Below are 25,158 nucleotides of genomic sequence, written 5' to 3'. Positions count from 1 at the left end.
GGTAGCAGCACTTTCTCAAATAACTTCAGTAGGATTATTCAGATATATCATCTGAATGATCCAGATTCAGAAGCAGTACGCTTGATGATCGAAATCTAGTAATGTGATCCGTACATTGGTCAGGTTCAACTTGAATTGGATTTCTGAAGCATTTGCAGTTGTAAATAATTTTCTATCTTTGTAAGTGAACGTTTAAGCGTCTTGCTATTGCTGCTGATTTTTGCCTGATAAATCGGACCCGTGCTTTAGAATAAGATACACGATCAGTAACTCATTTGTCTCCTTTCAAATTTTACGAAGCTGTTGTTTCAATTATAAAGCTCCATTGAGGATTTGCTTTCGCCAAACCTTTGAGTGGGATGGAATGTGATTGCTATTGTTTTAGAGGAAGAAAATTTAAAAAAATTTTGAAACAACATTAATCTAGTTTGTTGGAATAGTTGTGGCTAGGGTAACTTCTCACCCTTCAAGGGCATGCCAAGATATGACGGAAAGCTACTATTACCCATTTTTCACATGCTGCAGGGAAATTTTTTGGAGATGTAAAAACAATAAAATAAATTAATATATATATTTATTCAAAACAGTCCCTAACATTTAAGGCTCTCAAACGTTTTTCTTTTTTTTTTTTTGTAACGGAACTTCTTTGGCTGCCTTCATATTCTTCATTATTAGAGGAAAATCTCTCCCTTTTCTGTTCTTTTATCTTCTCCGACGACGCTAAAACATCCTCAAATAAATATGACAGAAAAATGTGCAGCATTGGGAATTCCAAGGCATCTCATTCCGTGTGCATGGCCATACAGCAAAATGTCTCTGATAGCGTTAGGTTCCTCTTAAGTAAAATTTCTATCGATTTCACAACTATATGTAATGTTTAGGTCATGTAAATTCTGTAACTAGTATGGAATGCGTTTTCCATTCCTAAGATATATCTTTACTCTGGGACTGGAAACTCGCTACATATTGGTTACACAATTTCACATCTCCAGATAGAGATTGTGAAATATCGTCATGTGATTCATCACTTTTGTCGACAGTCAGTGCTTATTTTCTCTGCACGTTTTCTTTGAATTGACGTTGTCCTGAAAGTATTTTAGATTATATTGTGCCTTCTTTGGCGAATTTGCATTGTTCTGAAAGCATTTCAGAACGACACACTATTGTTTCTAATATGGAAATTTCTCCTTGTTTTTCAATACAGCAATCCCTCAGTATTCGCGGGATTTCGATTCCAAAGAAATGTCATGAATACGGAAACTGCGAATAACAAGGTTCGGCGCCCATCTGAAACCAGGGGTTACGTTCTAAAATATGAAAATTAAGAGGAAAAGTAGCCTAAATTTGATTCTATTTATGTATTATATTTAAGTATAGTGAAATACGGATATATGTGGTTTCTAATAAAAAAAAAATTAAAGCAAAATGTAATTTATTTAAATTGTCAAATAATTCATGATGATCAACTAAGCATTCTATTAGTTACTAGTGCTTGGTGTTGAAGAGACTAAGCCTTTTGATGGATAATTGTTTCTTTATCTTTTCAAGTTCTTTGTGAACTTCTTTATAAGGTGAAAGCAAGTGATCGAGTTTTCTCTTAAATTTGATGCTCCTTTCCATATTTGGATACATTTCGAACAATTTATCGGAAAGTTGTTTGGGTTGCGTGAAAATTTCATTTAGCGATTTGATGTTAAATTTCGATCCAACTCACACTTTGCTCTAGCGGCTGAAAAAGTGATGTATTTGGGAGCAAGAATAAAATTTCGACAGCCAAACGTTCAAACATGAGGTTTTCTGGATGTCCTGGAGCATTATCAATTATAAGAAGAAGTTTAAATGGCAATGATTTTTAAGGCAAGTAAAGTTTTACTTCATGTAGAATTCAATCATAGAACCATACTGTAAGAAGGGAAGCTGTTACCTGGCCTTTTGATTTGCTTTCCAATAAATTGGGAGCTGTTGTTTTTTCTTCCCCTTTAATGCGCGGATTCAGTAATTTCTAAACGACCATCGGTTTGATCATGTGGCAGCTTGCGTTAACACAAAACAAGAGTGGAAGCCTGTCCTTGGCAGCGTTAAATCCAGCAGAAGATTTTTCATGTTTTTCTAGATAAGTACTAGAAGGTATTGTCTTCCAAAACAAGCCACTTTCATCCGCATTGATATCCTTTAGGGAGCGGGAGTGCAGTGGCACACGCTCTTTGAGTAGACCGGGGTTCAAGCCCCTGACTGCTGAATACGGTCGATCTGCCAACCCGCACTGGACCAGCGTGGTAGATTATGGTCCATTTTCCCTCAGCATGAATTGTTGAGGAGGCTTCCATCCTGCAGTGGGTTGATAATGGCTGCAATTTACTTTTTTTTTTATCCATAATTAACTTTTTTTAATTTATCCAGAAAACTTTCTGCAGTCATAAAATCTGTCGACTCATTTACCCACGAACTTCAAGTTGTGGAGGTTTAAAAGTTTTTTTTTTTTTTTTTAGAACCAGACTTTGCTAGATAAAAAAAAAACTTGTACCACTAGAGCTTTCGCAAGGTTCGCTAAAGTATTCATATAGTTTTTCTGTCTTTTCACGTATGATAAGCTCCCTTATCGGAACGTTTTTTTTGCATTTGATCTTTAATCCAAATGTTTAACACCTTTTCCATTTTTTTTTTTTTTTTTTTTTTTTTTTTCAATTTTTAATGTCGCGTGTTATGGTAAATATTTTTGCTGCAATAAGTGCGCTTTCAGAAACACTGCGTTGTATCTTTTCTTCCGATTCTTTAATGGATCGAACCGTGGGTTCATTTATTTTTATAATGGTTTTTCAGCTGAAACTAAACTCTGGTCCTTTTGAAAGTTTATCTAACAACCCAATCTTGCTTGATAAAGTCATCGCCTTCTTCGATCTTTTAACAGTTCCCTTTTTGATAAAACTCATATTTTCATAAAAATTAAGCTGGTAAACGGTAAAAACGAGATAGACGCGCGCTCTCGCTACAAATGAATAACACAGACTGACAATTTCACACTTGATCAACACTAGTCACGCCCACACTTGGACTGTAGGTCACAACGATTAATATTGACATTTTACTCTTATAAAATGCGACCGCGAATAGCGAGGGATATGTGTATTCTCTCTATTTGCTTTCCGGGGTTGTGACTTTGTGGACATGGCAGGATATTCATTTAATGTTTTTCCTTTGGGAATATTCTTCCAGGGTCCCACCACACTGTCTCCCAAAGCCATCGGCGAAGATTTAAGGCGATCTAATCCTAGAGGGCAAGATCCTCCCATGATGAATACGCAGACAGAGGGCACTAATAATTTCTTTTGGCCATCTGGGAAAGGATTTAACTTCCTACACCTTCTCAAATTCTGATATAATTGTTTCCATTTATTCATTCAGATCAAGAAGAGGTTACTCACAGGAAGTATACCCTGCCAAATATTCCAACAGCGTTCCAGATTTTTTTGATTTTCTTTTTTTTTTAGGTACATCAAACAACTGATCAAATGTTGATAATTATGTCGAGCAATCTATTTTCTCTGTTCCTCTCAGATTAAGAGGAACAGAGAAAATTCCTTTCAAATCCATGTCTAAGAACTTTTCCTACTCTTCTTCATCGGTGAATTTAACCATATTCTACAGTAATCTGATGGAATTTTCTGCATTAATTGAGCTTTTCGAATTCCAATGCAAGCACCTCCTGTGATGGTATACTTAACTCATGTAGGTGGTTTCTGTGAAATTCGAGAATTTGACTTATGCACCGTCTGGACCTAATGAACGGCATATTCATTAGGTTCACACGACGCTGCAATTTCTTGTTTTCTTAACCCATTTTAAATTACCAGAACGTTCATATAGTTCTTTCAAATTGCCTACGTCCGGAACGTACACACAATATGAAGACAATGTATATCCAGCAGGATCCATAAGTCTGTGATTAGAATTGGTGTGTTCTCCGTGCGTATAATTCTTCTGTCCATAATTTCTTTTGCCATTGCATCTGAGAGGCTCTTTCGTTCTTCAAAATATCTTTGTTGTTGTTCTAATATACTTTCATATTTAACGTGATATAGTACACTACTCTAGGCTACAAACCACACTCCAATTGACTGACATGTCCCATAAGAAATACAAACTGCACTAACAACTTCGCAGATAGTTTAACTTCAGGCACTCTCAGTTACATCACGAACAGGGTATATGCTGGTGCGAATCGCACAGCGCTCTCTTAAACGCCAATTTCTCAAGCTTTTTATGAATATCACATTCGCATTGTTATCCCAATTACAAGTGTTATCATGGAGAAACATGTGCACATAATCTTCAAGTTATAAACGAAGTCAGGCGGTACGTCAATGATACTTTTATTCAGTGAAATAATTTTAAAGTTTATAATCAATTTACCATCGTAATATATTGCAAAATTTATTTCCGTCACATGTAAGTGGGTAAGAATAAACATTAATCTGTCTGATGCACGTGTTAATTCCTCTGAAAAACAAGTGTAAATAACTTCTTAAACTAAGTAATTCCAAAATTAAAGCCGTTATGGAGAAATCAGAAGACAGTGATAAAACTTTCTGTTCGTATATTTGTTTTTTTTTGTGGTGAAGTTAATATTATATTTTTTTACTATGCGACGTAGAGCGGAACGGAAAATAAAAATAATAAGTTGCAGTTAAAACAGGTTTAACGTTAAAATACGTACAGTAATGAATGCAGAGCGCGTAGGCCTTTTCAATTATTAAATAATCTGCTATGTGGTTGCGTACAGAAATGAGACTTTTATCGTACTTTTGATAACTCTCATATGCCCATCAAATTCTTAAAAATGGCTTCAAATTACGTTTCGACTTACTCTTCATTCAGCTTTTCCAAATAAGGCCAGTTTTTAGGAACAGCCACAGAAACTGGCTTCTTAACAACATCGTCGCTGCCAATGAGATAACCGCATTTGCCAGTTTCGTTGTAGTATTCACCTTGGAACTCCAGCAGTTCATACTTGGAGCCGATTAAGACGGTTTTTCCTTTCCGAACATCTTTTAGTACCTGATTTTTCTGGTTTCTCTTGAAGATTTTAACTCCCTTCCATACTTCGTTCATGATACTGTTTGGCTCAGCATTCTGTAACAAAATTGTTAGTTTATTAGTTCAAATGTAATCAACCAAGTGATCAAGTATTCAAATAGAACGAGCGTATTATAATTGTTTATTGTTCACATAATTATATATGCCTTTTAGATATCGATTTTACAGCACTGAGCCAGTAATCCCAAAAAGGTAGGCGAGTGGGGAATAGCCTATATATATTAAAAGAACTTTGATTTAAAGAAAATCACGAGGACATAGGTGAGTCTCGTAATTTCAGTAGTGGAGGAAAACAAATCTGTCTTATAATTTAATGAATGACCTCTTCTCAGATATTCCTAATATGGCTCTTACGCATAAGAAAAAAAAAAAAAAGATTTGAAGCATAAGTTAGAAATATTTACCTTGAAAAAATCAATAACTGCTTCTCCTTCAAATACACCCCACCTCTTATAACCGCGGGCAGCTATAAGGTCATCAAAAGTATTCATTGTATTACGTATTTTTGGAAAAGTCAAGACCGCTACTAGGTTTCCACTGTACGTCGTCACAGTAACGATGACAAAAATCCACCAAAAGCCAACAAGGATTCTTCCAGACAGAGCAACAGGCAAATAAGAACCACCTGGAAGACAATAATACATCTGTAATACACAAACTAATATAAAGTCAGTTTATTTAGCAGAAGTAACTTTAGTTATTATTGCATATGTGGCGAAGAAGGCCGCCGTAGCCGAGTGGTCAAGCCAACGGGTGCATAAGTAAACGTGCCTTGAGTGACCGGGGTTCAAGCCCGTTACTGCTAAATACGGTGCTGTTTTTTGTATTCTGTCTATCTTGCGAACTCCTCTGACCGTTTGGTCATCCCGTAGTATAAACAGAAAATTTATTTATTTTAAGTTCCATCTTAGCCTTGCTATTTAGTCAAAATCAGAAAAAAAAGTTTAAAATTGTTGGCTGGTGTAATTACATGAACAACGAAACAAAAAAGTATTTCTCTCCTTTAAAGAGAAACAGGTGATTCTAGTAATTATCTGAATGTGATGAATTTAAATCTGAGCTTGAAAATTTTGTATCGCTCATCACTTTCAAGGGAAAGCATAAAATACATATGAATAAATGTTATTGTGGGAAATTAAATATAATGTATTTTTGCTGATCAACATTCAATAATAGTAGGAGCATACATTTGGATTTCACTCTTTCCTGGGAGTGATTTTCCATATTAGCTATCTCTTGATCAAACCTTACGCCATGTCCCCCCCCCCCCCCCTATCAGATCTGAGTAAGATATCTGATGGGGAGCGGGAGAATCTAAATGCGAATATATGTTGATAAAGAACACATTACGGCCTCTTTTTAAGACACCCGGCATTTTTCCCTCAATAACACTATTTTCTGCTCTAACACGGCTTATGAAATTAGTAGCCATTTCGAAAGAGTTCCATGCTGATTTTTTTTATTTATGGCCTCAAATTATGCTGCATTGCGCAAGTTTTCTAGGGAGTGAGATAACGTAAATATCTTATTTGATTTTTTGTTTCGCCTATTCTAGAGAATTTATACCTAAAATATAAAATCTAACACTCCTTCTTCATGGCATTTACTAATTTTTCATTATGCACCTGTATCCACAGCCACATTGAGATTAGTGGAAACTGCAGCCAAATCGCCAGTCCCCGCGAATAATATTGGCCTGTCAGTTCCCTATACAGACTACAGGCAAATAATCCGTAATAAGGTATATTCGCAGTGGCAAGATTCGCGGAATGGGCAGATAAGATACAAACTTGTATCAGATTAAGCGTTGTTCTTGCTCGGCTCTGCATAGGACACAGTAATCTGGCACATTATTTTCTATTGAGGACTGATGACCCTCCCACGTGAAAGCAGCGTGATACCGTTTTATCTGTTAAGCATGTTTTAACCGAACGTACCAGTTTTAAGAAATACTTATTTTATCACTTTCAACCATCTGACTGAACCTTAACATTCAATCAGATTTTATCTGACAATGTCCATCATATGTCAGCAGTTTTAATTTTTTTTTACAAACTATTAATCTGTATACACTTACATAAAATAGGCAATTTATTTTTGCTTTAATACTGTCTTTTATTTAATTCTATACATAACCTTTTTACGAGGTAGTGTAAAGTGTGTTGTTGTCATATGACACCAGGGGTTTCCCCCATCTCCGCGTTGCTTACATTGTGGGTGAATCGCTGGGAAATGCCAGAGAGTTAAAAGTGTATGGGAATTGTTCATGTGTAGTGTCATGTACCGTTGTTCATCTGGTCATTTAGCCGCTGGGCCCCTGCCGAGGCCCAAGACGTTGCCCCACTTACGCCCCGTGGAGACAGACCAGGAACCCAGTTGTCTTAGATTCACTCTGGCAGGTCCTGACGCTTAATTTCCTGAGCTTTCGGCGGCTAGGACCTAAAAAAAAAATGTGTGTGTGTGTGTGTGTATATATATATACACACACACACACACACACACACACACACACACACACATATATATATATATATATATATACACACACACACCTTTATTTTGCATTGGCGTAGGGGTAGCGTCGCTTGAGTTGCTAGACCAAGTAATGGGCGTAAGATAATTTAATCATGTTTAATTTTTGGTGTGTGGGACTTTCGCTGGCGTGTAGACACAGACGGAGGGGATATTAAATTACTGTATTAGGGTTACCCGTAAATGAAATTACATTAACGTGTGTTCTCTGGTCGATTTGCCTGTTTTGCTGGACGAAAAAACCTGTTTCTGAGGGAAAAAACCTTGCTATCTACGCCTGAGACCGACTAACTCAGCCACGGAGTGAAAAAAGCCCACTAAAGTTCCTCCCGTCATCGACGGGATTCGAACCCGGGCCTTTTCCACCCGGTGTGGGGAGGATGGTGGCGGTACCACTGTGCTACCCACGCAGACAGACGGAGGGGAGGCAAAAGACTGGGGGTAAAGACAGGAGGATGGGGGCCAATAGGGTAGGTGGCTCCAGCTTTCAGTGGGGCATGCCTATGCCCCGCCAAAAATTAAGAGGGGTGGGGACGAAAGGTCATCCCCCAGGAGGTTTGGACTAAAGGATGAAGAGGGCTAGAGTGCCCTCTTCAGTTCGCCATTGGCTGTTGGCAGCAGCTGCTGTGTTTCTAATTTCAGGTTTGTCACACATCTGCAAGCTCGGTCCTTGTATTCCTCATCTTTGATTTTTAAGTCCTTGCGTTGTCCTGTCTGGTGCTCAGGATGGGATCTGGTTTCTGTCTCAATGGTGGTGCATATCAGTCGTTGTAGATAGTAATCAAAGTCCTTCTCCTGACGAAGAGATCCTGTGCAAATTGGGATATTGCTCTATATTCGTCCTCCATGTCTATAAAATGGGACTCCAGTCCTTTTGGTAGGTATCTTATTTTAGTTATAAGTACCCCTCTGAGAGTCTCGTATTGTGGGCATTCGTAGACTATGTGATTCCAGGTCTCCGTTTCACCACGTGTACAGTTGGGGTCGTCAATGAGTCCGAATCCGTGCATCTTTTCGTTGTAGGGTTCGTGCCCTGTTATCACGGATGTCACATGGTACCCCGGGAAGTACCAGGCCGGATGGTTTGGATATATTTTTCGAAGATCTGGTATAAATTTCTTGGTTATTTCGCTCTTGGTGGTCTCCATACATCTCGACTGCCAAAGGTTTAAAAGTTGGTTCTGTAGTTGCTTTCTCGTTTTTCAGGTTTCCCGTCGGGTCAGTCGTATAGCACTGGTGAGTGGCAGCCACTCCCCTAGCCAACAGGAACAGCCACCGGGTCCAGGGGGAGCGCTCCAGCCAATACCTGTAGAGATGGTGTGCTAACTGTGCTGCAAGCACGCGTTGTTAGAAATATGGTCCTGTCTAGTATTCTTTTGTTGACTGCCAGTGCCGTTTTTGGGAACTAAACTGCGGCTGCGTGGGCAATTGCCGGAATGAAGGTTGTTTTGTAATAAGAGCATGAGGGTTTTTTTCTTTGGTCCCCAATCTTTCCTTGTGATTCTAGCTACCAGCCCGGAGTATCCTCTTTTTTTTCCTTATGTATTTCAAGTGTGGCTGGACCGTTAGGTTGTTATCCAAGATAACGGCCAAGTACTTCAGCTGATTAACAAACTTGATAGTTACATTACTGATTTTGATTTGCAGGGGTCGTCGCAGATTTAAGGTCCCTTGAGGAGGATTTATGCGGTTTTGTCCGGCGATGTTCTCAGCTGGTTCTTTGATGCCCATTGCTGTAACTGCTGCAGTGCTTCATTTGCCAGCGCTTCCAGTTGGACCCTGGAGTCCGCCTCCACTGTCAATGTGAGGTCGTCAGCAAAGGCAAGCGCCCCCGCAGGTCCCAGGTCCATCTTTAGAACTCGTTGAGGACCACGTTCCACAGGAGCGGCCCCAATACCGACCCCTTCGGACATCCTCTGTGTACTTCTCTGGTGATTCTCTGGTAGTGTACATTGATCTCCACTCTTAATTGCGTTAGGTAGTTTTGTATGGCTTTGTACATGTTGAACGGCCCCGCAACCTCGCCAGGACGCTTGGCCATCAAAGTGAGTCAAACGCGTTACTCCATTAAAACCCTAATTATCAGATACAATTTAATATGGAGAGGACGAAACAAACGGCCTCCGTTTAGGAGGAGCTGATGAAACCCATCTTTATATCTTGTAATGAAGCTATTTCATATAACCCATTAGCATCCCAAGAATTGCTATCACTTTTAAGCGATCACAGATATTTATATTTGTCGATACTTTTTTCATTCTTTCATGTGAACAGCATGTGATTTTATTTATTTATTTATTCAGTTGATTGCAAGTTATAATCGCCCCTTGTACATCGTGCAAGCTAGAGTGGTATATTTACAATGCAGAGGATAAATTTACAAAAAAAATTACAGTTTAGTAATAAAGGAAGTATGTATATTAATATAAAAATGTTGTCCTTCATTGCTGGATGTCTTCGTAGAGGAGCATATGATCCTGATTTTACTTTGCATCCGGATATAACGCATACGATGGATTCACACTTCTTTTTCGGATTTAAGTCAATTTCTCGCACACATGGAATTAAAGATCAAACCAACATACATCAGGCAGAATATTCTGTGTTGGTTTTCAACCAGTTAATAAGCAACAATATCATGATCAATGGCTAAGTGATTTGGCGTTATATTAAACAAGCCATGTGCGGTGAATACTCTTCAAGTAAATTTTTTGCGAGATATCGCAGTTTCGTATATCTTTCAAAGAGATCACAAAATTTTCCAAAAAAAATGATAAATGATGGAACACGTTCGTAATCAGGCTATAAAATACTAAAATTACCAAAGCTTACATGAAGGAGAAGATCAGTGTTGTGCAATATTGGATTTTATAAATACGGTCCTGCAGAAATATCAAAGTGAGTGTGTAGCTCCACTCGGGGACCCCTCCGTGACAGTATACTAGTTTTGTCACTTGTTACTCAGTTGGATATTGATATTTATTACTTAAAGCGGTCCCAGCCAACCAATGGCAACTCCGCTGTCAGTTACACATAATTTAGCAGTACTCTTATATACTCCCCCTCCTGTTTGCCCAAGTACCGGGAGGGAAAAAACCTGCCATGACCAAAAAAGATTGATATGAACAAATTGAAAAATAATCAAATTACATAAAAATTAAATTTCAGACAAAGTCCAAACTTCATTGGAAAGATCTGAATCTGTTCACAGTCTGTTGGAAAGCCAGCAGCGCCAGGAGCTGCCAAGAGCAGAAATGCCAGCACAAGGAGCTGGAGTTGCAGTGGATATAGAAGACTCAAGCCTCCACGATTTCACAGAATTCTAGGTAATTCGGCATACACCATACCGCATTACAAATCCAAGGCTTCCAGATGCAGAAGAGTCTTCCGCTTAAGAAATATTGCAGTTGCAAAGACTTGGAAAGCCAAGAAGTTCTCCTGTTTATCAATTAGAATTGTCTCGCAGCTTTCTGCCATAAGATTGAGATTACTAACCCGAGATACCAATTCAATTCGTAGATCGCTGTGCTCCTCACAGTTGTGTGTGGCGCCTCCGTAGCCAGGTGGGAAGGAGCAGCAGTGCGTAGCACACGCTTCTTGATTAGACCGGGGTTCGACCCCGTCACCACCAAATACGGAGGATGCGGAAAGGTTAAGGAATGACCGCCGCATATCCTGGAGCAATATGGCCTTAGTTGCTAATGCTCCTAAAAACCAAACAACAACAACAACAACAACCTCACAGTTGTACATAATATGTTCCCATGATTCTCTTTCGCCACAATGGCAACTAGATCTTTCATTAATTCCTAAATCATGCAAATTTGCATTAATTGAAACATGACCAGTTAATAAGAACATAGCTTGTAAGTTTGGGGAGGCTAACCATTTGAATTTTATCGAGGCTGCATTTCTTAAATCTGGGAAAATTTTTTGTGTAATCTGCCCTTTATTCCAAACACTCCAATGCTCTTGCTAGACTTTTACCAAAGCATCCCAGATTCTTGTCCTTTCCTTCCTGGGATCTGCCAAAATGTCCACCTGTATAGTCTGGTTCGAATTGTGCCGCAGACTGCTTGAATTCTTAAAAGCTTCTTCAGTCGGGGCCTGTAGTGAGTTTTTGTTTTTCAGCAGTACAACACAACATGCAAATCGTCCCGTGAATATGTACTTTTACATACAAATACATACAGAGCTATAAAATGTACCATAAAAATAAATAAATAATAACAACATTAATTCCGATAATATATATTATTTATTCGCAATGGTGAGCTCCCTGCGAACAGCAAGTAGCTTATCATTCCATAATGCAGGTATGCACCGGGCCTTCGAGCTCGTGTGGAACCAAAAGATATGAGACTTTGTAGGCAAATAAAAAAAGTTGCAGTAGGACACAATCTCGTTTTTTTTAAACCACTGATAAAGAATATAGAGGTGAAATTGAGTATTTAGGTGGATTTAATCAAGAAACGAATGCTTTATTCCTTCAGCTTATTCGTGTATTAGTCTGAATGTTTTAATATCGCTTTAAAACAACTTCCGCTGATCATTTCAATCGATTTTACCATAACGACAAAATATAAACAATGTAGTTTTTTTAATATTTCAAGCACAGAACAAAAAACCATTAATCTCTCTCTCTCTCGTTTATTGTGCGACCCTTTAACAAATGCAGCTAGCACTTAATGTCGACACAAGTGCGTCACTATTTCTTGTTTACACCTTTTAGTTTTTCACCTAGTTACAATAATAATACACTGAATGGCCACTTTATTAGGTACACCTACTCTTTTCGTGAAATGGAGCACTCCTTCAGTAACAGCCTTCCACGTTTGTGCAATGCGATATCAAGCAGGCATGCATATATATATATAGCAATGTTGAATTTGTTCAATTCGGACAAGACGAATTTCTCGGAAGCAGCAGGGTTAAAATTTCCGAGATGCTCATACTGGCATGCCACATGGCAGTTTCCGAGATGCTCGTGCTGGTAAACTTACCAGCATGAGGATCTCGGAAACTGCAGCTCAGCGGAGGGTTTTCACATACGATTGTGTCCCTCATGTATCAAGATTGGTCAATAACCGAATAACATCCAGCGGACCGCGATCCTGTGGCTGGAAATGGCGCCTTGACGCGAGATGCCAATGGAGGCTGACGAAACTTGTGCAGAGTAACCGAAAGGCTAGTCAGTTAAATAAGAACTCGTCGTACCTAGACATGGATGGGGTATCGCAATTGACGACCGAACCGGTTTCACTTCTGTCAACAAAAAACCAGAAGGTACCCTGGCAGGATGGGGTCCATGGCCTTATGCTGTTTTTGCCATATTCTGGTCCGCGCAAACAAGAACCAGGATTCATTAGACAATGCGTATTCAATCCTCCAGTGTTGATGTTACAAAGCACACTGTAACGGTACCTTCTGTTTTTTTGTTTTTTTTTGTTGGGGTGTTTTCGTGGCGTATCAATGGAGAAACATTTGGATGCCACAAGTTATCTGGGAATTTTTTCTGACCAGGCGCATTCCTGCAGCGTATCCATCTGCTGAATGGGTTCTTCCAACAGGATAATGCGCCATGTCACAAGGCCAGAATTGTACAAAATTGGTTCCTGGAACGAGTGAATTCAGCCTATTGCATTTCCTCACTAGTCACCCAGACCTCAATCCAGGCGGGCGGCTGTGGTATGAGGTCAAAGTTCTTCGGAGTAAAGATCTGCAATAATTATGGGTAGTAATTAAGTGGGTCAGTATCTCTGTAGCACACTTTCGACACCTAATTGAGTCTATGTCATGAAGAATCTAGGTTGTTCTGATAGCAAAAAGAGGAGAGACCTACTCAGTATTACGTAGGTGTACCTAATAAAGTGACCACACGGTGTAAAAAGTATGTGCTACCATTATTTGTTCTCATAATAACAAAAGTATGTTGCTAGCTCTACTTTCAGATCATTTTTTATAATTCAGGCAGAAAATGAAAAGTGTTTGACCATTTTGAACAAGTCATATTTTCCTGTCACCTATAGAAAGAGCTTTAGGTAATGTACTATAACTTTACACTACTAGCCATTAGGGCATTGTCTGTAGGATAATGAGTTCTCAGCATATTTTTCTTGAGGGGCTTCCTTATTATTTTGGCTCTTAGCCGGTGCCCATGTTGTGTAATAATACCTCAGTCGTTTTGAAAAATGGACTTCTAAGGTGCCCCATTTTTACAGAAGTTAATACTGAATAAAATTACAGGACTTCGAGATCTGTTTTTTATAATGGCTCTTTAACAAACCTTTGTTAAAATTTTTCGATAATGCATATCTGTTGATGCAAGTTTTTCCCTATTGCATTATGGATAAGAGGCTATTTAGAAGTACTGTAAGTGTATTACATCGCCTGTAACTAGCATGGATAGACACTCATTACAGCACTGTAATGCGTGTACAGTACACAGGTGGATGGTTGACCTATTTTGAAGATTTTTGCGCATTGACTGTTTTGGTCATATATGCAAGTTCATATGGTACTGGATGCGATCATACAATTTCTGTTAAGGTGCGTGTGGACATGGCTGATTTGCAAGTTGTGTGGGCTGAAAAAGCTAGAATAAATCACTGGGGAATATCTTAGTTCCGCGGCCTGCGACTGACTAATTATTGAAGCTCATTTGAAGAAGTTTTCCAGTCTCCAACGGAATTTTAACTGCGATCTCCAAACGTGTGACAAATGGCGAAATCAATATGCTATCACGAAGCACTCCAAACGTGCTGTAACTAGTATACTTACATTATAAACGGTGCCTGTTGATAGCTAATCTGCGTTAAAATAAAAGCGTTTCTAATACGTTTTATGCCTATTATGTGTGGAAGAATCTTATTACAAATGAAAGACAATGCATATTTATCTTTAGGCAAGTGCCTTTTATTTTCCATATTTTGAAAAGACAGACCGTGCCAAAGAAGTTTGCAAGTAATAGTAGAACAGACATTTTAGCTTTGCGTAGCATCTAACAAGCAACGTGTGGATCTCGTTATTAGCACGCTAGCTATTCAGCTATGGACGGCTTCTAATCAAAATAAATTCTTATCAACTTCCCTATTTATGAGAACTCGCCACTTTTTTTTAATTAAAATGTTTTTTTCCTTGAGAAAAACCTAGATTCGTTTAATCAGTTCATAAAAAAAGATGGATTGACGGTTAACGGATGCCCTGTTAACTGGAATTTTAATTACGCGTTGCTTTGATTGCTCTGCATGCAATCTGATTTATTACTAGCAAGCCATTTTACCACGGTTTGCGAAAGATACTGAGGAGTTCAGCAGTAACTAGCTTTTTAATGATGGTAGGCGGATATAAACAACTTAACATTTGTTTAATGATTAAGAAATGGAAGCCAAAAATTTTAGTAAGGGCAGAGGAAGGGTGATCAGACGCATCACTTGACTTAAACGAAATGTAAACCAACCAATAATCAGTTATTGCTAATCACTCCATCCAGGACAGCGGTCATCTACAGACGTTTCACTTTGAATCCATTATTACTCCTCTATATTTGAGCGCGGGGAACTTCCCTTGGATCCTTTTCTTATATTGCTTATCAGAAACAAAGTACGGGAGATTATTTAGAAAGTCATACAATTGAATATAATATATGATTAATGACATTTGACGGGAAAAGCCTCTTCACTGATCCGACCTAATTATGAGGTTTTGAATGTGTTGGTATCCATCCGTTTTGTACTTGTAGGTCTTGCAAAACCACGATTATTCGATAATGTCAATATTCAGTAAATCAATCTAACTGATAATGATCTTAGAAAGGTCGGTACGATTTCTCTCAATGAGCGGTTGATTTCTCTAGTAACTCGATGATGCCATCTCGGGATACAATATTCGAGTCCCACTGTCAGCTAAAAGTAGTCAATAATCAAGGTGATGGAAACATGACATGCATTAACCATGCAGCTTTCATATACATTTTATTCTGAGTGCATTTTCTAAAAGGTTTTTCTTCGAAAAAAAAAATTTTTTTCCACACAAACAAAACTTGTTCACGCTAGTATCTTTAACTTAATTCTGCTTATTACGATACCGACTTATTCCTATATCACCATAAGCTCTTCTAACTGTATTTATCAGAATATTGCACAGTAGTTCCAAAACTTTCTGAACTTACCTTGTTGAACGATTGCGCCAAAACAGTACCACGCACAGTTAGACAAACGGAACAGTCCCCTATCTGTCGGCATTTCATAATAGATGTAGTACTTGCTACTCCGGTGTATAATGTTCATAACTGGACCCATTATTACTACAGCGATCAGAACGCACAGCCAAGTCTAATTGGAGAAAATGTTTTATCTTTATCAGTATATTTTCACAGATATAGAAATAGTTTATTTTTCAAAGTGTATAGAGACGTGGATTTATATGAGATGTCAAACTGTATAGAAACAGTTTGAAATCTCATATATTACCCATGCCATTCATATCCTTGAACAATCCAGTTTTATGAGTTACAGAAAGTATATTTTATGAATTCAAATTATGATACTAACGCTAAAAGATTTCTTAACTCTGAATCTTAGAATTGCATATAGCCCTAATTTTTAAAACAAAATTGCTTCCTGAAAAGGTACTGTGGCTCAAGTTCATATCTGTGACACTTACAGTATAAACTTGAGCTTTATAAAAATATGCATATTTTAATAAATGTGGTGTTGCTTATTATTGTAAATGTGGTACAGCAAAATCACGTTATTCGAAACAGTTGGGACCAAGGTCAATCAATTCAAAATGCATTGTCTATATATATATATATATATATATATTGTATGTATGAAAGAGAGGCATATGAATTAGGGAAAATTACCTTTCTTATTTACAGATTATACATGCTTTCACAGCTTTAAAATAATTTCCAATATTCTGCTCCATGAAAGATGTCGGTTTTCTTTTCCCTTACATGATTCTCTTTTTATAGAACAATGAACGGTTCTCATATAATTATTCTGCAGATTCGGCCCATCTAGTACCAATCTTCATTGACTGTTGGTTTCCGTAGTATGCATTCATCATATGTCCTCTCTTGCCCTCATGGGTAGCACAATTGATAAATCGCCATCCTCTCCACACCAGGTGGAAAAGACCCGAGTTCGAATCTCGTCGATGATGGGAGGAATTTTTATGGGTCTTTTTCGCAACATGGCTAAGTTAGTCGGTTTCAGGCGAGGGTGGCATAGTGGTCTCTTTTTTTTTTTCTCCCGGAAACTCGGTTTTTTTTCGTCCAGCAAAACAGAAAATCGACCTCGGAACACGCAGTTTATAGCAATATACAAGGAGCAACATGGCCTTGAATGGGCAGCCGTAGTCGCCGATGCTCCTTAAACTCAACCATAAAAAACAAAACATCCTCTTTATTTGGATTAGTATTTAATGGTGAAACAATTTCTTTATCTGTCAGAAAGTTATAACAACCAATGTTCTTAACACAACCTATAGCTAACGAACAGTTCATCCTTTGTTTCTAGTTTTGTGCATTGCTGTTAAAAATGTCCAACGAATTTATTACAGAATTCATCGAACTGTACACAGAAAAATCCCCGTTTATGGAAAGTTAAATCGCGGGAACATATACATAAAAATTTAAAGAGCAAGGCATACCAAAAAAGTAAGAAAAACTAGTGTATGAACAAAAAACCATGCAGGCTGGGTAGATTATTCATTCCACTTCTATATACGCCAATCACATTGATGCGATTCAGATAAAACCTGAAAACATGTATGTGTACAAATTGACTGTTACAAAAATCATTTGCAGTAATAATGGTGTTATTGGTAGCTTTTTTCAAGTGAAGTTTTTGCATCCAAACAGAAGTGGCACTGATGAAATATACTCTTGTTTCAATCTCTATAGGCAACTTGAATAGGCAGCCAAGCATGATTACCTCATTATGGGTGACTTCGATCTACATACTATAAGGTATCCTTATAGTATGTATTTTGAAACAAATGGTTGTACACTCACTTAATGTTCTATATATGTAGTATACTCAAATAATTTCTCCATTTTACTGTACTTTTTTTCACTTATTTATTTATGTATCTTTGGCTTTTTGAGGCAATAATGTCTCTGTAGTACATTGTTAATCCGTGGCCACTGTGCTGTGACGGGCTGTTGCAACTACTATTATGTAAACTATCATTCTAAGCGTTGCAATAAAGATTCTTCTCTCATAAATTAGATATCTTGGACGGCCAATATGCCATAGAGAAACAGATTTTTGAGTTATCTGGATGATTGTTATTCATTAAAACCTGTCAAAAAAAGTACAAGGAGATATAATATCCTCGACTTGGTTTCCACTAAGGAACAAAAGTGCATCCAACATGACAGTGTATGAACTAATGAGTATTGCCCAAAGAGATTTCTGTAGTAAAGGAGACAAAGGGGGAGGGCTCCCATTTTAGGAATGGGACTATAGTAAATTTGAGGTATTTAATTATGGGAAGTATTCGAAGTGATTTATTCTGGAAGTTACCAATGCATTTATTTCAGTGCAAAAGTAAGATGCCCAGTGGATTATCACAGAAGTTAAGGATTTAATTGAATTAAAGAAAAAACATGCTACAGTTACAGATTATTGCCAGACGCTGATTCATATGAGTATTATAAAGCGCGTTTGTAACAAAACGACTGTTTAAAGTTGAGTACGAGAAATCACTATCAGACAGAGAGCTACAAACGGAGATAGATTAATAAAAAAAAAAAAAAGAGTGAATCAGATAGGTCTTTTACTTGATCAATCAGAAAAAGCCATAGAGAGAGCTCAATATAAGTGAGAGGCGAGTTTAATAGATATTTCTAATGATCTTTCAACATTACAGTTGAAAGACTATTAGAGGTTGTGACGAGGTAGAGGTAGTGACGAGGAGTTAGACTGCTGTAAATTAAGTGATATATCAGAAGAAGAGTATATGGGTAAAACTACTGAAGGTAAGCCTCCAAGAGTGGATATATACGAGCCCGTTATACTAAAAGAGATTGCATGTGAGTACATTATCCCTTTAAGAATGTTAATGAGATCATTATTTCGAATCCATAGCGATCTCCCCTGGATTGGAGAAGCGCTAACGTATCCCTAATCCAACAAAGGAGATGCAAAAGGCGCGATGGGCAACTACAGACTTCAATCTCGGGTAAGATCATAAAGTCGCTGATTAAGGATACGATACAGGACCATCTCGATATGAATGCTATCTTTAATGGATCACAGCATGGGTTCTGAAGGGGGTAATCTTGCCTGACCAATCTAGTTAAAACGAAGTCTTGAAACATTTTACCAATCTTATTATGACGAAGTCTGGAAAAATTTGGATGCAAGAACAATTCTGATATTCGATAAATATTTTTGTCAATACCGACCAAGCAGGAAATGTAGCAGAAAATTTTTTAAAATAGTAAAATAAAGTCCGTTCATATAGAAAAAGAATAACAGGAACTTTGATATAATTTACCTTGACTTCGGCAAAGCTTTTGATACGGTTCCCAATAAAAGGCTAATTATATGAACTGGAGAAAATTGGGATGAGTGGCATGATCATTTGTTGGATGAAGGGCTGGCCAAAAGACAGGAGACAGAGAGTGACTATACATGGACAATATTGTACATCAGGGTAGACCAGTGTAGGAAGTGGAGTCCCTCAAGGAATATTTTTGGGGCTATTTCTGTTTCTTAATGAGATTGATGGAGGAGTACGTGGGAACTGTCCAAATATGTTAATGATTTAAAGGTAGAAACGATGGTTAACGGCCAGAACCAGGTGATTTTTCTTCAAAATGATTCATATCGGTTCGGTTGCACAAGTGATCTCAAAAATGGCAAGTGAAGTTTAATGTATCTAAATGTAAGGTTTGGCACCTAGGGAAATCCAGGAGATAAAAGTGGTTCAGAACAAAAAGGACAGGGGTACGATTCAGTCGGACATGAAATTTTCCAGTGTAAACAAAATTACTACAAAGGCACATGGTGTCCCGTCTATGATATATAGGACCTTCCCAAGTAGGGAAAAGGATAACATTGTCCTTTTGTATAAGGCTATACAAAATACAGTCTGGAATATTGTGTTTAGGATTCAGAGATCGGTTGTTTGTTTGTTATTTAGTTTTTAGGAGCATTAGCAACTAAGGCCATATTGCTCCGGGGATATGCAGTGGTCACGGGCTCGAACCCCGGTCTAATCAAGAAGCGTGTGCTACGCACTGCTGCTCCTGCACACCTGTCTATGGAGGAGCCTCAGAGATTGGTGAGGGGTGCTAATCGATGTCTCTTGAAGAACGGCTTAGCGTTTTGTGGAGTGAAAGGTTTTGTAAGTAGACATCTCGAGAGGTAGACCTGAGAGAGAGAGAGAGCTACACAAAGCTCTGAAGGGAATCAGTAAAATGAACGAGGGAGGTATATTTTCACTGGCAAAAGAGAGAAGAACCACGGAGTACAAATAAAACATTATGGGGAGTAACAGAAAGCTGCACCTAATGAAATTTACTTTCAGGCAGAGACCATTGTAATGAATTGGCTGCAACCAGTGGTCGCAGTTTCGCAAAGTTCGAAGTGAAATTAGATATGTATTTTTTTGGTGACTGTGAAGGTATGAGTGGTAGTGGGTTTTTTTTTTTTTTTTTGGAAACTGCAGAAAAAGGCCGCTTCCTTGTTGTCATTTAGCCATTACAATATTAAGTAGAATCATCATTTTACTCCGTTCATACGATATTTTTGTTTCTTAAAATTATATATGTCGCTTTCTTTTAGTGAAATTGAGGGGGGGGGAAATTAAAAAAAAAAACTGGATAATCGAAATTTCCGACAGCTGCAATTCTACTGTTATTTGAAATGAATAGAGAGGAATTGTTTCCGAATTAGATAATTCCTAGAACACCGAACAAAAATTTCAGGGACATCCAATGGGATGCATCACAAAGAATTTTAATTTCTACTGTACTTTGCAAATGAAAGTGGCAAGAAGGAACGTAAAGAATATACGGACAAAAATAAACAATACCATGTGGGAGAAAAAACTCTTTGGAATCTACTAAGACTATTAAAAGGTAAACTAATACTTTTGATTTAAAATTCGTTTCCATGTATGCTGTGCTAAGTTTTTTTTTTTTTGCTATTAGAGAAATTATAATCACAGGTTTTCATTGAATCCTTTGTATAAGTGACTTTCTCACCGGAATTGATTCCATATCAAAGCGGAAGAATCCTCCATAAAGGCTTCTTTTTTATAGTCACTTCACGTTTGGTAATACTTTATAATCAGCCTGCGAAATGCAACGCATATTTCAGGTTCTGTAATTTAATAAGTTGAAAATCGCAGTGTACTCGTAGTAATGTAATTTACTTATTTCTTCCTGGATTTTCATACCAATGTAAACACAACTTACCGTTTCTGCCGAGATTGATATAATAAACAAATGTAATGATTCATGTATTCAGTAAGCAAAAAAACTTTCATGCTCGAACTGAGAATATTTCGTTTCTACGCATCCGTCATCTTGTCCATTCATTCCTCTAATCAGTGCACCAACAATCATAATACAGTATTCAGTTTTTCAGCTGCAATATACGGTATATGAATAGCTTGTGATATGTTATTTAAAAAATAAATAATACTTGCCGGATTTCTATTGCCTTGATTTTAATGAAACTTTAGATGGCATTGTAAAACATCAAATTTCGTCCAGTGGAAATTATTACATGCGGAAGGATAGACGGATATGGAGGAGACAAGATGCTTTAAGCATATTTTCTAACGCGCCTAATAACATACGCGTAGCAAGGGCTGTCCACGAATAGCTTAGGAGGAACAATAAACAGATAATAAATAATTACAGATATAAGAAACCTCGGTGTTTATCTTAAAAACGTGTTAGATGGTTAACAACCTGTAGTCCATGATGTAGCACTAACTCAAAAGGGAGAGTGGTCTGTTGTTGAATTGTCTTCGTTTTTAAATCGTTTTTTTTTTTTTTTTAATATTATGTCCATAAACACAAGCGAGTAAATACGAAACAGTTTTTGTTTGTAATAAACAAAAAAAAGTGTTATAAATTTATGCACTATCCAAGTAATATTTTGCTTGTATTGACGTTGTCCGCTTGATAAAGCGTTGCACCTTTTAAATTAAGTTACTTTAGCAATTATAATTAAATTACTAAGCAAAAAGTTTTTATTTGAGAAATCTCTTTCCCCCGCTTGATGGGGGGCATAAAGCATTACAATGTGAAAACTATTTATCCAGAATTTATGGATGGCGTTTTCAATAATGATGTGATACAGTATAATCCGCAGGTAATGCATTTCTCGCTCAGACTCTAATCGAGTTTATTTATAGTCTTTTTAGTTTCTGCTGACTACATGCAATTAAAGACCATCTGTGGGGTGCCCGTAATTATTTTTTGTTGTGAACAATGAGATCGCCTGACAGCGTGAAAAAAAATCAAGTGATGGATGCTCTGTCTATTAGCACAGTTCGGGCGTGGTAAATTGTTTAAGACATGCACCGATCAATGTTGGTTTCCATATTCACATGTTTGATAAAAGCAGGAAAAAAACTATATCAAATGTATTATAAAAATCTACGGTTATTGTAGGATCTTTCATCGCTAAACTGTTTACCTCCGAAGATGGACAGGTAGGAGGTACTCTTAGGTGCGTGCCAATCCCGGATTATTTCAAGATACATTTATTAATAATTGATACAACATAAAATAATTGCTATTAAAAGAACAAGAGTAATTACAAGTGATCTGTGCAGTTTCAAATTTTTATTTCAGACATTTTACAACAGCTTCATCTTGCTGAACAACTGTACAAAACGAGGAGATACTTAAAGAATATGGAATGATCGGAATACAAATACTTCGGATTTAATTTGAAGAACGTATTACATCTTCCTCGCTTCACTATTTCTTTAATTAGTGACATTTATCGTGGCTCGGAGGCTTTTAAAACATTTGAGGAAAAAGAAGTTGCTCTATTTGTTTCGTTCCAATTTATGAACCTACAGAGATCACTTGAAATGCATTTTTCACTCGTTACAAACGAACATTCTCTACTTACGTCGTATGCAAATGGGGCCAAAAACAGATAGTTATGTTCCTGCTCTGGTCTGCGAACGAACAGGGCGTAGGGCGTTTCGTCAATGGCATTTGAGAAATTAGCCACCTCTAACCTCTCCTGTGTCATGTAAAACGTTTGTGCGGCAATGTCGATTTTCTAGTAGAGAGGGAAAGGGGGAGGGGAATTAATAAAACATAATTCGATGCATTTTTAGCAGTCGCGCGCAAACAATCGAATCGAAACAGATAGATAATAGGAGTATGACCTGCAGTTAAAAGCAATTACTTTTAAATGCAGTTTATTTTATGCATTATACCAAACAAATCCGCCCTATCATGGAATGTTGTTCCCACATCTGGGGCGGTGTCCCCAAAACCTCTCGCAGTTTTCTAGATTCCATTCAAAAGAGGGCAATTAGATTAATTAATGACTCATTTCTAACAGAGTCTCTCCACTCTCTGTCTCATAGACGTTCTGTTTCTGCTGCATGCCTTTTCTACAGATACTGCCTTCTGAATTGGTTTCTATCATTCCCGCTCTGTCTTCCAAAGCAGTCCGAACACGTGCAACTAGTTAACATCCTTTCACTGTCCAACTTGAAACTCACAGATCTAAATTTATTCCTTCAACTTCCATTTTCTGGAACAACCTTCCTTCGTATGCATTTCCTGAAAATTATAATTTACAGAAGTTCAAGTCTAACGCTTATGATAATAGTGGTTTAACTTTACATATATGTACAAGTCTACCCATCCGGAATGTCACGCTCCAACATCCAGCAGTAGCCTGGATTTTTGCCGTGCCCTCGTTAATGTCACCGTTCGTTCCAGACACCTCGGTAGTGGTTTTACATTGAATGATATGTGTATGTTTCGCTAATTTCAGAAGAAACATTTTAACAGGCTTTAGTAGCAACTAATTTTAAAATTTGACAAAAAAAAATTCGTTACTCTGAGTTCTGTGTCATATGATAATATCAACAAAATTAAAACTTTTTTTATCATCAAAGATGTAAACAATTTCTAAACCAGTTTTTTACACTGATTTCAAATATCTTTTCGTTTTTTCTTTAGCCTGTGTTTCCGTAATACGACTACTGATAACATATTAGCACAATTCTGATAATATCAGCAGAAGTTAAGGCAATTTTATTACAAAACATGACTGGTTACAATTACATTTTTACACTTATAGTTTAAACCCAACACCGTTATACAACATTAAAATAATAAAGTATACTATTGTAAAAAAGATATATTAATTTTAAAATATTGTGCGGATTATTTTATTTAGTACACCTTGCCTGGAATGTCACCTCCAACATCCAGCAGTAGTTTTGATGCTTTACTGTGACCCCATTAATGTCACTGTTCGTTTCAGAAACTTTGGGAGCAATTTTCCATTGACTTAACGTCTTGATAGACTCCTTCTCCCCCTGCTTGCATTTCGCGAAAGAAGTGTAAATGAAGTTTCAACAACATACCATACCATACCATTTCTTTGTATGCGAGAGACCCGTGTTATCCAAGCCGCTTCCACAAAGTAATCTCAAAGCTTGCCATGCTTTTAGTTCTAATACACGAGACAGTTTAAAAACTTTAATTCTGCAGAAGCAGGATGAAACTCTTTAATTTGAGGTCCCAAAGATTTCCCCTTTCGCTTTTAAGGGCGGCCCTGACCTCTTTAAATTACAACTCTCGACTATTACTTTCACAAACCTCTTCATAAGACCACATTTAATATGGAGAGGGGAAAGGAAAAAGCTTCATTGGATTCACTAAAGGAACATACTGTACACTGTGCCTTCCTTACTAACATGTGCTTTTTTGAGGCCAGCCACGTCTGATATAATGACTAGGTAGAACGACTATCCCATAGGCACAGGAAACGACAATACTTTGTGGGTCCTCCTTGTATGCCCATTTACATACCACTGACTTTGAGGTCACCGCAGATATTCCATTGATGAGTATTGTATTGTAGTGATTCGGCTAGTAACTTCATATTATAGGATGTCTCCTTTAGATGAATCTAGTGGGCAATGGGAATCGATGTCATTGATATTCAAGAGAACAGCTTTCAAACTTCGCTGGGAGGAGTTGATAAAGAGGTGCCATTAAAACGTAATGTGAACTTGTGACAGTTTCCTAGAAACTCCATTGATATTATGACAGTAGTAGAGTAGGTTGTTTCCTCTAAAGAAGATCGCCAAACTTGTTTTTTCCCCCCTCTATCGATAGTTACACTTTGACGTTCTTCTTAACCAAGTGTTTCTGCTTTAGTATCGAGGTGAGAAATTTGACATTATCTTTGGAAAGGACTAGTTCGCTAATTAAGATCATTCAATTCATCGTGGATAAACAGCTCCCGCTTCGACGTCTCTTCGTAGGGTCTATACTCAGGATCCATCTTTTGT

The 25,158-nt window shown here is 37.6% G+C and overlaps 1 protein-coding gene across 1 annotated transcript in view; it reads right to left on the bottom strand.

The window, feature by feature from the left end:
* The window catches only part of LOC150078430 (ionotropic receptor 93a-like), a 237,009-nt gene that overhangs the window by 2,631 nt on the left and 209,220 nt on the right, over window positions 1-25,158 (bottom strand). Inside the window, exons 10-13 of the mRNA XM_090385539.1 lie at window positions 22,743-22,898; window positions 15,797-15,959; window positions 5,499-5,719; window positions 4,865-5,130 (exon numbers count right to left, since the gene is read on the bottom strand). Coding sequence (XP_090241665.1) covers window positions 4,865-5,130; window positions 5,499-5,719; window positions 15,797-15,959; window positions 22,743-22,898 — 806 coding nt within the window. The remainder of the gene's footprint in view (window positions 1-4,864; window positions 5,131-5,498; window positions 5,720-15,796; window positions 15,960-22,742; window positions 22,899-25,158) is intronic.

This window comes from Mastigoproctus giganteus, chromosome 11 (assembly GCF_048544385.1).
Source record: "Mastigoproctus giganteus isolate SK-2022 chromosome 11, ASM4854438v1, whole genome shotgun sequence".
Taxonomy (NCBI): domain Eukaryota; kingdom Metazoa; phylum Arthropoda; class Arachnida; order Uropygi; family Thelyphonidae; genus Mastigoproctus; species Mastigoproctus giganteus.
This window is presented reverse-complemented; position numbering and strand designations above follow the sequence as displayed.